The sequence below is a fragment of the Sarcophilus harrisii genome, chromosome 3, assembly GCF_902635505.1.
Source record: "Sarcophilus harrisii chromosome 3, mSarHar1.11, whole genome shotgun sequence".
Taxonomy (NCBI): Eukaryota; Metazoa; Chordata; class Mammalia; order Dasyuromorphia; family Dasyuridae; genus Sarcophilus; species Sarcophilus harrisii.
Window position 1 is genome coordinate 40,987,881 of NC_045428.1, and position 13,619 is coordinate 41,001,499.

At 33.7% G+C, this 13,619-nt stretch overlaps 1 protein-coding gene across 1 annotated transcript; it reads right to left on the reverse strand.

The window, feature by feature from the left end:
- Window positions 1-717: 717 nt before the first annotated feature.
- Window positions 718-12,521, reverse strand: LOC100921780 (arylacetamide deacetylase). The gene is made up of 5 exons (XM_003766078.1): window positions 12,384-12,521; window positions 6,901-7,123; window positions 4,558-4,627; window positions 1,651-1,822; window positions 718-1,326 (listed from the first exon to the last, which is right to left on the reverse strand). Exons 1-5 carry the CDS (start codon window positions 12,519-12,521, stop codon window positions 718-720), a joined length of 1,212 nt encoding a protein of 403 aa, XP_003766126.1.
- Window positions 12,522-13,619: the final 1,098 nt, after the last annotated feature.

Genomic DNA, 13,619 nt, shown 5'->3' on the forward strand with positions numbered 1-13,619 from the left:
ACTTAAATATAATTCACAAGTCAAGACATCACCCATGATATTACTGGTCCTCTTTGAAAATGAAGGACAAAGAACAACAGCATAGTAGGTTATGTTACTAATTTAGATCCACTATAATTTACCAAATGGAGAAATACAAATCAATACTAGGCATAAAACTTTCATGCAAGGCAGCAGGATTATCTTCCCAATATGGAGGGTCTTCTTAAAAATTAGTCATTTGCCTATGATCTCATTGCTAGTAGGTATCAGAACCAACATTCAAGATTTAAAAGATGTGGAAGACTGGCTTTGATCATAGGCAATAACAAAAGAGTCAATAGGGAGAGACTAAAGATTAAGAGAAAGGTGAATGACATTGGATAGCATTACATAAGAGGGATACAAATAGAGGGATTGGTGTTGGTCATGAGAAGGACCTAATAGCTATAGACACAATTATTTTTGAGAGAAAATATGTCCTGAATTACAAAGAAATGATTCACAAGTCAGATTTTAGAACATACAACATGTATAAATTGGGGACTACATGTTATCCAGTGACTATTTTTATTTTTACATGATATAGGAATGGTATATTTTTTTCCAGTGACACATACATTTTAAAAATATTTGTTTTCAAAATATTTTGAATTCCAGATTTCCTCCCTCCTTCCTTCCCGTGTCTCCTCCTTGAGATTAGCAATTTGATACAGGTCATATATGTATATGCAAGAACTATAAATTCTCATTTATCCAAGTAAGTACATTATCTATTAATTTCCAACCAATATCTAAATTATATGGCCAATGAATGGAGAAGAGAGATCCATGGAATCCTTTCTCAATGTGTTCATGGAACACTTGTACTCCATTGCTGCGTAGACGGGAAACATACATGAGCCCATCATCTCTTAAGACATCATGTTGACACGTGAGTATGTATGTTAGTGGTAGAAGGCTCAGTATTGAATCATTGGCCAATAATGGGCTTATTTTAGGATCTACAATCCCTGGAAACTTTTCTACCATTTCAGAACTTCCATAAATTCTGTTGTTATACACATGGCCTTTTTTAAACTTCTCAGGAAGCAAGATACTCCAGTTAATAAATTTGAAGAGATGGCTATATTCAACAGGTATATGTTGGTTAATCTTCATGGCTTGCTCAAGGGATTCATCAGGGGTATGATACTCACTCATCAATTTTATTGCTATGGCCTTAGGCAACATTATGCCAAATTCATTTTCCCTATAGGATGGCAAGTCTGTATCAAGCATCTGTAAGCCGGGGTAAATTAAAACCTGAATTTTAGGTTTAATGGTAATTTCAGGGTCACTCATGACCTGCAAAGACCAGAATATTCATTAAATCAGAATAGTCCAATACCACATAGCAGCAGGAGAGAAAAGTCAATTTCAATTTTTGAATCATCTCAAATACTAGGCATTTTTAATTCATATAAGTCAGCAGGATTAGATTCCCAATACGGAGTGTCTTCCTAAGAATAAGTGACTTGTCTATGATCACGGTGCTATTGGTATCAGAACCAAGATTCAAACCCAATTTCAAGTCCAAGCTTCTGTTTTCTATACCACAGTGGTCACAGTATAGACATTCATTGCAATAAATATAAAAAAGCAATAAGATGAAAGAATTTAGTATCTTACCTGTTGGATCATAGAAGCTGCCATACCACCACCAGAACTATCTCCTAAAAAACAGATTCTGTTTGGATCTACACCATATTTGGCAAGATTTTCAGGTTGTAGGAAAGACTTCACAAAATTATAAGCATCATTCCACTGAGTTGGATGGAGATATTTAGGAAATTTTCGAAAGCTTTAAAAGAAAAATGTTATTGTTCAGTCATGTCTGACTCTTCATGACTCCATTTGGGGTATTCTTGACAAAGATGCTAGAATGGCGTGCTATTTCCATCTCCAGTTCATTTTACAGGTGAGGAAACTGAGGTAAAAAGGGTCAGGTGACTTAGGATCACTAAACTAGTAAGAGGTTAGATTTGACTTCAGGCCAGCCATTCTAGTGACTGTACCACTTAGCTGCCCAAAAAAGAATAAGAAGGCATTTAACATTTTGCTCTAGGTGCCTCTATGCTATTACAGCAAAACTTTCTATTCTAGAAGAGATGGAGTCCATGAAAATCGCCTCCAAAAAGAAATTCTATCCATTGATTCCCAAAATCCTAATACCCATTATATTATAATTATATTTATTTAGGGAGAAAATAAAGGTTTTGATTTAACATGTCTTTATGAAACATTGTTTTGTACCAGGCATTGTGCTTAGTGATGAGGCTATATTGTCAAAGATGAAATGTTATCTTTCCCTGGGCAGGTTACATTCTGTTGAGACAATGTGGGACTTGAGATCAAGAGGATCACCCTGAAAAGTCCAAAGGGTGGCCGCAGGCACCTTGAAAGTGGCAGATCAGGTCAAAGAAACAAATTTCAAATGTATTCAAATTATTCTGACTAGAAGGAAATTTCCAGGATGGGAAAGGAACAGTTGACTATCTGCAGTTGAATAATATTTATTTAGTTGTCTTTTTTGCTAATTTCTATACAATCAAAATAATTGTTTTTGCAATAATTTTTGTTTGGAGCTTAAAACAATTTTTATTTACTCTTGGTTATTCATTCTCCAATGAATGGAGAAGAAAGATCCATAGAATCTCTTTTCAATGTGTTCATGGAACACTTGGACTTCATTGCTATGTAGCTTCTAGTTTGCTATATGATCTTATAGAAGAGAGGGCAACAATGCAAGTGTTGTATAAATAAGATTAAAATGTAATTGGGAAATATTTAACCAAACAAATAAAAACAGAACAGAACATTTCTCTTTATTTCCTTTCTTTCTTTTTTTTTTCTTGCTGAGGCAGTTGGGGTTAAGTGATTTGCCCAGGGTTCAAATCTGAACTCAGGCCCTCCTGATTTCAGGGTTGTTGCTCTATCCACTGTGCCACGTAGCTGCCCCAGCCTATATTCTCTTACAAATAAATCTTGAGAACTTGATCTAGTAGGGGAATGCACCTACTCATATATTCTTGACTGAAGAAAGTCATTGGAAGAAGAAAGAAGAATTGAAGATGTTTTCTTAAATTGAGTCCACACTTTGGGAGAGATGCATATGGAGTAGTGAGGGAGGAAGGGAACATCATCTAGCTATTCAAATCAGCTAAATCAACCCTCAAGATCAATGGAATGACAGATGTCACAGCCAAATGAAGTCACAGCCAAATGAAGTCACAGCCAAATGACCCTTGCAATCTCAATAGGTTGTCTTCTGAGTTATCATATGGCCTGCAGGGATTCTTATGTATATTTTAGTGGCCCCATTTTTATTTCAATATGGCACTACTGATCTAGAACAAATTAGAGAAAAATGTCACAAATTCAAATTATAGGGCCCATGGGGAAAGATAAATGTATTTAACAATTCCTTAAAGGCACAGTTCCATAAGAAAGTAAATCATCTTTTATATTATAGGCATGTTCCTAACACATTCAAATTAAATTAATTTTCTTCAATTAAATTCAGTTTCAAATTAAATTATGAAATATGCTTATTTCAACTTAATTCTTTCATAACTCAAAATGGGAAAAATGTTCCCTCCCACTAATATCCTTGTTCTTCTATCCTTAAGAATTAGTTGGCCAAAAGAGTTGATTTATAGTTAGTAGCAAGAATGATGAAAGAATGAGGATCCCAATTCCTTATTCAAATTCACATCCCAATTCCTTATTCACATTCACATCCCGGAGAGTATAGATAGCAAGAAAGAAACATTATTGAATATGCATTGTTTATCTTTTAGTCCTGGCCAAGAAACTTTTGGCTATACTCAAAGTGTGGGGTGTTCTGGAAGAGAATGGTAAAACTTCTCATTCTAAAATTTTTGCAGAGACAAAACCCAGGATTATTGGCCCTTTTTGAAATAAGGCTTCTTTTTAAAAAAGACATTTGTCATCCAGCTTTGATGTTCAGAATAAATATGGTTAACAGGCATTTTAAAACTTAAATGAAGCAGTTTGATAATAAAAGAGTAATTAATTTTCCTAGTCTCAATTTACTAAGTCCAGATAAACTCCATCTAGTGGCATGTTGGTAAATATTTAATTTAATAAGGACTGAAATAGGATAATGATAGTGATGACAATGGATATTTATATCTAACACTTTCAAAGAGTTTCAAAGAGTTGGAGGCAGTGTGGTGTGGTGTGATAAAAACTAGAAATAGGGTCAGAGAATCTGAGCTGAAATCCCAGCTTTTCTATGTAATCTTGAGAAAATCACATTCACTGACTGGACCCAAGTTTTCTCATCTGAAAAAAAATGGAATTGGAACAAGTGCCAATCTTTGCATTCATGATCACCAAATATAATCTCATCCATAAATAGTGTGATATACCAATTCCCCAGGTATGAAAAAGGGTGGGTCAGGAATCATGTGGGATGTGGGTCATTTGTACATTGGCCAAATTTATCACAATGTGACCACAATCCAAAATAACATTAAATATATCCAAAAGAACTATTGAAAATTTTCTTACTCAGGTCCTACAATAACAGCATCCAGCCTGTTTGCTGCCAATCTTGCAAAAGTGTCATATTGGAGAAAGGCTGAAAGAAATGAAGCAAATTCATGATCTTCAATGGAAATTAGAGATAATAAGTTAGACATGACTTCAGAGATTAATTTGATTCATGATTTACCTTGAAATTGTTGCCTAAACTATGTACACACTACAATTCGTTGCCTTTTACTGATGATAACAATAGTATTGATCAACATTTCCTTAATAACTGGAGTTCAAGGGACCAACATTTACTAGTCATCTTATTAAGAATTATAAGACTTTTTTTTCACTGTCTTCCTAGTTAAATGTTTTTCAAGGAAAAGATAGTTTAAATTTTATCCAAGGATCACTGTGGGAATAATCATGTCTCTTTTTTCTAAGTATCAGGCAGAAGAGCTCCAGACACATATTCATTAAGGAAGCCTATAATCTGGGAATTAAAACAATGGTAATGGGGTTCTTGGTGTAGCTAGTGCATAAATATACATAATACATACATATATCAGTAGATTTATATTATATATAAACACATATGCATACATATATCATTCTATCAATATTTACATATGCAGTATCTTTTTTAAATTCTCATTTTCTCAAAACTTTCTTATCTTATGTACATGAAAGTACTTCTTACTCATTGGTATGCTTTCTCTTCTTTAAACCATCCCTCAAGTCCCATGTCTTCCAAAAAAATTTACACAGATAGAATATATTCTTCAGTATTCCAGTAGGAATTATAGGATTAGCTTTTTCCTTTTACAGTATTCTGTCATTTTGTTATAATTGTACAGGAGAATACAAGTAGCTAGGTGGCACAGTGAATATAATGGAGTCAAGCAGACTAATTTTCCTGAATTCAAATCTGATCTCAGAGACTTACTAGCTGTGTTATCCTGGCTAAGTCTCTTAATCCTGTCTGCTTCAGTTTCCTTATCTCTAAAATGAACTGAAGCAAGAAAACCCCAAATAGGATCATGAAAAGTCAGACAAGACAGAAAAACAACAAATAGGGGACTATGACCTCTTTGAGGAGAGGGACTATTTCCCTTTGTTCTTTACTTGCCATATGCATATAAGTCCCAAAGAAATATAAATTATATTTCCTTTTTATCTTGTATATAGTTTACTTTGTATATGGTTGTCTGTATGTTTATCTCTCTTGTAAGCTCTTTTAGGGTTGCATGCACAGCACTTAATAGCCATCATACAGTAAGTGCTTAATAAGTGTTTATTGATTGAACTGAATGAATTGATATGTATACCCCCTAGAAGGTCCTTATGGACAGGGATCCTATCTTTTTTTTTTATTTATTTATTTACAATGTATCTTCAAAGTCAAATATAAGTCCTACAGAATCTGGACATTTAAGAAAAGCTCATTGATTGTATCAGTTAACAAGAATTGCCTAGCAAATACCGAAAGCCAGGAGTCATGTTAGAAATACAGAGACAAAAATGAAACAGTTACTGTTTTCAAGGATCTGAGACTTTTTCCTGGGGAAATCACTTGTGGTAGAGACACAAGATGATAACTATTCCTGAGTCCTCTCTCCATAATAACCAAAAAGCTATAATGAATCTCCTAGAATTAGCAAAGATGTACAGAATGCTTATTTGAAGTTTGATTAGCCAGGTGGTCTGGAAGTTGCAGTAAATTCAGGGAGTCATTCCAATCTCCATGATTCTTTATATTAGTAGAACTGACTTTCATTTTCATTGTCTTTGTAAAAACACATGAATACTAGCTGTTATTAGTACTAATTTTTCATATCTTTGGGAGTGGGGCTACATATGTAAAACCAATGTGAAATGATTTATAATTTCAATTTCAATATATCAAAGTCCAAGCTGGAAATATTCACAGTAAATGCTTCTTTAAAATAGAAAAAAAAAAAAAAAAAAAGAAAATAATCCAAAATGCACTGAGCAGAATCTTCTCTAAAAAGCAATAAATTAAAGAAATGCAGGTCTTAATTTTGTTAATGACATAATTTAATACTTCTTGTTAGATACATTCTCATGATAGAATCTTATAAATGAAAAAATAGTATTCGCAAAGTTAGAGGAAATGCGGTAGAGTAGAGTATTGGAACTGATGTGATAAAGACTGAATTTAAATACTGTCCTTAATACTTCCTGGCAAGGTGACTCTGGTCAAGTCATTTAATATCAGAAGTCCTCATATTGTTTTCTAAGATTACGAATTCAGCGGGTCTGGAATCTGTCAGAAAAAAGCATTTCCACAGAAATGAAAACCCAATTCCTTGATTTAACAGAAAATGCAGACTTTGGCCCAGGAAAAGGAATACTTACCAATGCTGCTAAAACTAACACCTCCTCCATGGTAATAAATAATTGCTCGTTTCAGCTCATGGGATTTCTTCTTCGGCACAAAATAGTGCACTATGACATCATTAACTATTGTGTCAGTCACTGTGATATTTTCATCAGAAATGGGTGCTAGTAATTGCCATTTAAATATGATATTTAAAAATTCCCAATAGCTCATTAGGCCCAAATTTTCAGCAACTGTCCCCTGATAAAATAAAAAGAAGATGCATATGTTAACAGTATATTATATTTATGTACAATTAAATAGGTCATATTAAATAAAATGCTGGCTTTGAAGTTGAAAAGATCTGAGTTCAAGATGTGTCTTGATTTGAATAAACATTAGCTAAATGACCAGGGTTAAGTCTCCTAAATTATGAGGGCTGTTTCTCCCTCTCCATTCCTCCCTTCTCAGGATACTTGGACTAGAAGAGATCATTTCCCTTAGTTTTAGACCTCAATGAAGATATATATTAGTAATGTCACAAAATCAAACAGTATATGCAATTAAATGATTATTTGGTTATGATTCCAAATTGATTCCCACATATACCTGTATATACACCTACCTGCACACACACACACACACACACACACATATACACACATAAATATGTACATATAAATATTCACACATATGTAGTCATGCATCTAAAACAATATTAATTAATTATGACTGAGATATAATATAGATTTATCTCTTGATTGAATCCTTAAGCTTGGCTTTGAGATCAATGATTACTAGCTTTACTTTTTCCCTAATAATTTCTATTCTTGATCCTTGTTATTGTGTTTGTGTATATTTCTTATCCCTGTTAACTCTTCTACTTTACTTCTGCTCCTTGACTTGTCTTGTACTTAACCTCTCCCCACTCAGGGATCCCATTCTTATCTTCGCCCCCTACCCTTTCCTTCCTTCTTTATCCCATTCCCATTAATCTACATACTTTATCTAACTCTCATTAATCTAAACATCTTTGAATATCCCACCTTATCCTATACCTCTCTTTCTCTCCCTCTTCATCCCTTTTCTATGAATCTATGTACTTTGTTCCACTGTCATAAATTTACACACCCTCTTATACCTCACCTTATTGTATTCCTTCCCCCCTTATTTCTTCATAGATTTTGGAGGATGCTATAGCCTTCGTGGTATGTATGCATTTAAGCATGTATGTATGTATGTATTATTTCCTACTTAACCCTTTTCTGATGTAAGTTTTCAGAGCTACTAACCCTCCTCTGGTATCTAATGCCTCTATATCAGTTTTTTTCCCCTGCACCTCATTCGTGTAGAATAGTTACTATTTTTACTTTTTCCTATACAGTTTTGCTTTATAGAGTCTGGTCATATTCATCTCTGCCCCAATCTTTCTTTTGAATTACTTAATTACTGATATCAATCTTAGATATAACATTTCCATTTCCATGTGTAAACACTTGGCTATTGTTAAGTGTCTTGAAACTGGTCTTTGATGTTGGCTTTTGTATGTTAACATTTTTTTTATTAAGGTCAGATTTGGGTGAGACAAAGTCCTGAACATCTGTGAGTTAGTTAAATGTCCATTTTTTTGTTTGTTTAATATTATGGTTTATTTTTCTGGATATAATATTTTTGGCCAAAGGCCTAGTTCTTTTAATTGACGATATAAAATATTCCAGGACCTATGGTCTTTTACAGTAGCTGCTGATAAATACGTACAATTCTAATTGTAGTTCAGCATATTTGAATCTTTATTTGTTTTCTCTTTGATCTGATAGTTTTGAAATTTAATGATAATGTTCCTATGTATTTTATTTATAGGATATCTTTGAGATGATGATCAATGGATTTTTTTTTCCTATTTCTATTTTCCCTTATTGTTTTATCACTTTAGGATAATTTTCTTTGATTATTTATTTTTTGCATTATTGTGACAAAGTTCTTTTTTTGCTCATAACTTTTAGGTAGTTTAATTATTCTTATGTTTTCTCTTCTTGATCTCTTCTCCAGATCTGTTTTTTTAAATAAGATGCTCCACATTCTGTTCTAATTTTCATTCTATATATTTTGTTTTTCTATTTCTTGGCCTCATAGTTTTACTAGCTTTCCCTTGCCCAATTCTAATTTGCAAATAATTATTTTCTTCTTTAAGAGTCTGAATCTCATTTTCTAGTTGGTTGACTTTATTTTTATAAATTTCTTGTTTTTCTTGGATTTTTAAAAGTTTTTTTCTCAATCTCTCATTTGGTTTTTAAAGTCTTTTTTTGAGTTGTTCTATAATTTTTTCAGCAGATAACCATTTAATGTTACTCATTGGGATAAATGAGGCTTTTTTACTTCAATGCCATCCTCTGAAGATGAACTCTGGTGTTTCCTATTCCATAGTAATTTTTTATGATTGGGTTCTTTCTTCTTTGTCTACTCATTTTTAAAAAATTAGAACTTATTTGGTAATCACCTCTAATCCTGGGGGAGAAAGTATGGTGCCTCTGGCTTCACTTCAGTTCTCCACTATGTCCTGGAACTTCAAACCCAAAGCTCTACCCTCCTGCAAGTGCCCAAAGCCAACAGCATCCCTGACCTACTGCTTCTGCACTCATAGATGTGCTGGTTCCTTCTCATCCAGGGCAGCACATCTGGGACTAGCTCTTAATCATAAAAGGTTCCCTCAGTCTTCCCTCACTTAGACCTCTAACTCCCCAAGCTGTCTGGGAGGTAAAAGTATCTGTGATTATGGCTGAGGTTCCCTCTAAATCCTACCAACCCCAGATTTCTCTGCTGGCTGTTTCTGTGGAGTTGGCCTGGAGGTATTTATACTTTACACCCCTAACCCCAGTCCTGGAGCCTTTCTTCCAGTCTTTTTGGGTTGTTCCAGGAGGATCCCTGTTCTGTCCCAAATTTATTCTTTTTTTGCTGCTTTATATTTGACCTAAGGTGCAATTTTGATTTGTTTGTGAGGGAAATCTGGAGAGCTTGGAATTTTCTGATCTACTATGCCAACTTCCCAGAAGCTTCCTTCGCAGATACCATCTTTTATAAGAAGAACCTCAAACAGTTCACAGGCTTACCACAGTTGTAATGAAATTTTTAAAAGAAATGAAGAATTGAAAATGAGACTATCTATGAAATAATTTCTATAGAGGAAAGAATGAAAAGGAAATGAGGAAAAAATAGAAGAATAAACAACTTATCCAGGAAGGCACAAAACCTTACCCAAGGAACTAACTTCTTGAAAATGGGGCTGAATCAGACACGTGACTCCAAGAGACAAAAAGAAAAATGGGAAGAAAATCAAAAGGCTAAAAAACCTCATAAAACATATTCTTTATAAAACAAACAAACAAACCATTGACCTTGAAAAGAGTTTAAGGAAAGACAAGCTAAATCTCATCAAAATACCTGAAAACTTTGATAATAAAACAATTAGATATATTTCAAAAGATCATGAATGACAACTATTCATTCTTATTAAAGTCAATAGGCAAAGTGAAAAGAGAAAGTAGTCATTGATCATTTCCTGAAAGAAGTATGAAAAAGGAAAGCACTCAAACGGCATGACCAAAATCTAGAACTTCTGGGTCAAAGAAGAAAACAGTATAAGGAGTCAGAAAGATAGACTTTAAGAAAGCAAGAAATAGCCAAGATCATGCAAATAACTACCACTAGAGCAAGGAATAAATCTTATAACCAAGATATTGGTTATAAGCTCAGATATTTTCCAGATCTGTGTTTGGGCAAATCCCTTAATCTTGTTTGCCTCAGTACATCATCTATAAAAATGAGCTGGAGAAGAAGATGGGAAATCATTCCAGTAGCTTTGCCAAGAATGGAGTCATGATGAGAAAAATCGTGACTTAAAACAAATGAACAATAATAGCAATTAATATTATTCATTATACATCCCTTGAACTTCTTTATCTCTTATTTGCTTGTGTATGTTGTAGGGAAGAAGAGAGGGAGAGAGAAGAAAGGAGGGAGGAAGGGGAAAAGGAGGGAGGAAAGAGAGGAATGAAGGAAATGAAGAGAAGAAAAAGAGAGAGAGAGAATAGGAATGGGTGTTTTATTTTTTTAACTTCATCTTTTGAAACAATCATATTATTATTATTATTACTTGCTGAGGGAATTGGGGTTGCACAGTTAGGAAGACTAAAGTGTCTGAGGTCAGGTCATCCTGACTTCAGAGCTGGTGCTCTATCCATTGTGCCACCTAGCTAGCCCTGGAAGGTAATTTGAATGTGATTCTATTTCTGTGTGTCTTAGATTTGAGACTACTATATAGATGTATTAATTTAAATGGGTTTACCTTGCAGTGTTCAACTTTGGTAAAGCTATTATTGGTTTAATCAATTTCTCTTCTGATCCTTTAGCATTTTATAAGGAATCCATTATGTCATCAGGAAATAGAGATACTTTTATCTTCTCTTTGCCTGTACTTACACTTTTAATTTCTTTTCTTTTGATGTTATTGCGAGCATTTCTAGAATTACATCAAATATGTTCATTACTACTTACATAATTTCATGTCACAAATTTCAAACACATCAATTTGAGGGCACCTGTGATTGGTTTTCCCTGTGATTAGTTGTCCTGGGAGCTGAAATTGCTCATTGTACTTCTGTGGTCAAGCAATGTGTCGATTGTTTGGTAGGTTGGAAGAGAAATCTTAGAGTGGTAATGCTGCATGCTTAGAGAGAAAAACTCAAGTGCCTGAAATCCCTTATACTAAAAATCAGTAACATGGCAGTATTCAAAATAAACTTTATAATGTATTAGGAAAAAAGTATTAACATATTGATTTGAAACTTTATAATGAATTGAAATAAAGTTCAAGAAAATTTGTGGGACAATGAATATGGGTGATAATTTTAAGTCTCCTCAGATCTTAGTAAGCAGATTTTTACTTCACCCAACTGCCATACTTCGTGGATTGATAAACAGAGACTAAAAAATGTTAAATGACCTTCTTAAGGTCAATTAAAAATTAAGGGGGACAAGATTCCATCTTAGTTCTGTTGTCTACAAATCGAGTATGCTTAAATTATGGCACACTGCAGGGTTATTATGACCCCATGATGAGGGTACTATCACTCTATGATGAGGGCACATGGAAGGAAGAAGAAGAGTTATTGGGATTTGGAGTCTAATCAAGCATCAAAATGACAGTAAAAGAATAGGAAAATAGATGAGAGTGAAAGAAAAAGAAAGAATCCATGACCTATCTTTTATATTAAAAATTCAAATGAATCCTTTAATCACATAATCTACGCCATCCATATCCCTACAAGTAGCTATTAATTACTAATAATCAGTTGTATCTCCTTTGGCTATGTAAAATTAATATCTAATAAGTATTATCTGATTGATTTAACCTAAAAGAAAATCAACTACATTTAAAAATTGGAAATGATAGATTATACCCCCCTCCTTGTTTTTGAAATCAGTAATCATCAGAAATATAAATGGAAGAAAATTCTTATCCTACCATAAATAGAGAGATTTTAATAAAAGAATGTATAATCATTGTCTTCCAGGGTTGTTCAAACTTTGCTGAGTAATTTGTATGCATATGCCAAGCCAGAAGAGCACAAGAAATCATAAGGCACACAGTTCTGGATCCCATGGTGTTATCCAGGTCTTTTCATTCAGATGAACATACTGACTTTTACATAACCTAATGAGTTGTAAAAGATTACCGGTTTAATTTTAAGGACCCTCTGACCTTGCAATTTAAATTTGTCACATATCCAGTTGGTATTATCATGGATAATAAGGACAGTAGAAAGGTGAGGCAATCGGATTAATGAGGAGAAATTAATACAATGTGCTTTCAATCACACAGTTACAAGATTGTCAGTCCAAGTTTTTTTTTTTTTTTTTTTTTTTAATGGAAGGCATAGAATGTGTATCTTCCATGAAATTGTTAACAAATAAATGTATTACTCAAGAAACTGAACTAAATCTGTATTGACATTCTACCTATAATTAGATGCAAAAAACGAAAATGTTATCCTATAAGAGGGAAAAAATTGCTCACCAGATGTTCCTGGAGAGGTGAATAAAGCATTCAGCAGGCCTAGGTTCACTGCAATTGCAGAGACAAAAGGAATTTTGTCTATTTCTTGGAATGCTTGGTGATTTCACCTTGCAGAGTTCACTGGTGAAATCACTTAAAACAATTGGGAAAACATTACTTTCCCAATTCATGTGTACACTGGTAAGTTAGGTTGCCCAAGTATGGGTGGCTACATTTTCTCCTTAAAGTTCTAGGGGCACCCCTGAAAGATAAAGGATGATCTGTTTCCCTTTGTTTTGGGGGGGTAATTTTTTGAAAAATTTTTTTATTGATATATATTTTTTCTTCCATCATGACAGTGTTCCATATACCTCTCCCATCCTCATGGGATGAGAGCCATCTCGTATGGATTAATGGTTTTCAAATACTATTTGATCAAGTAACTATTATAATATGTTCCCCAATAATATCAATGGACAAAGTTCTCTTCAATATAATCAATTGTTAATTGATTTTTTATTATGGGTTATTTACTGAATCCATATAGCAAGACCTAAAAGGTAGAATGTCTCTTCCTAAACTAGACAACACTGTTTAAAATATCCACTGGGTCCTCGGAGAGAATGAAATTAAAGATAATGTGCTTGTTACAAAACTTACCCTACCATGTTTACTGCTAAATGTGGTATTGACACTGGCTGGGTC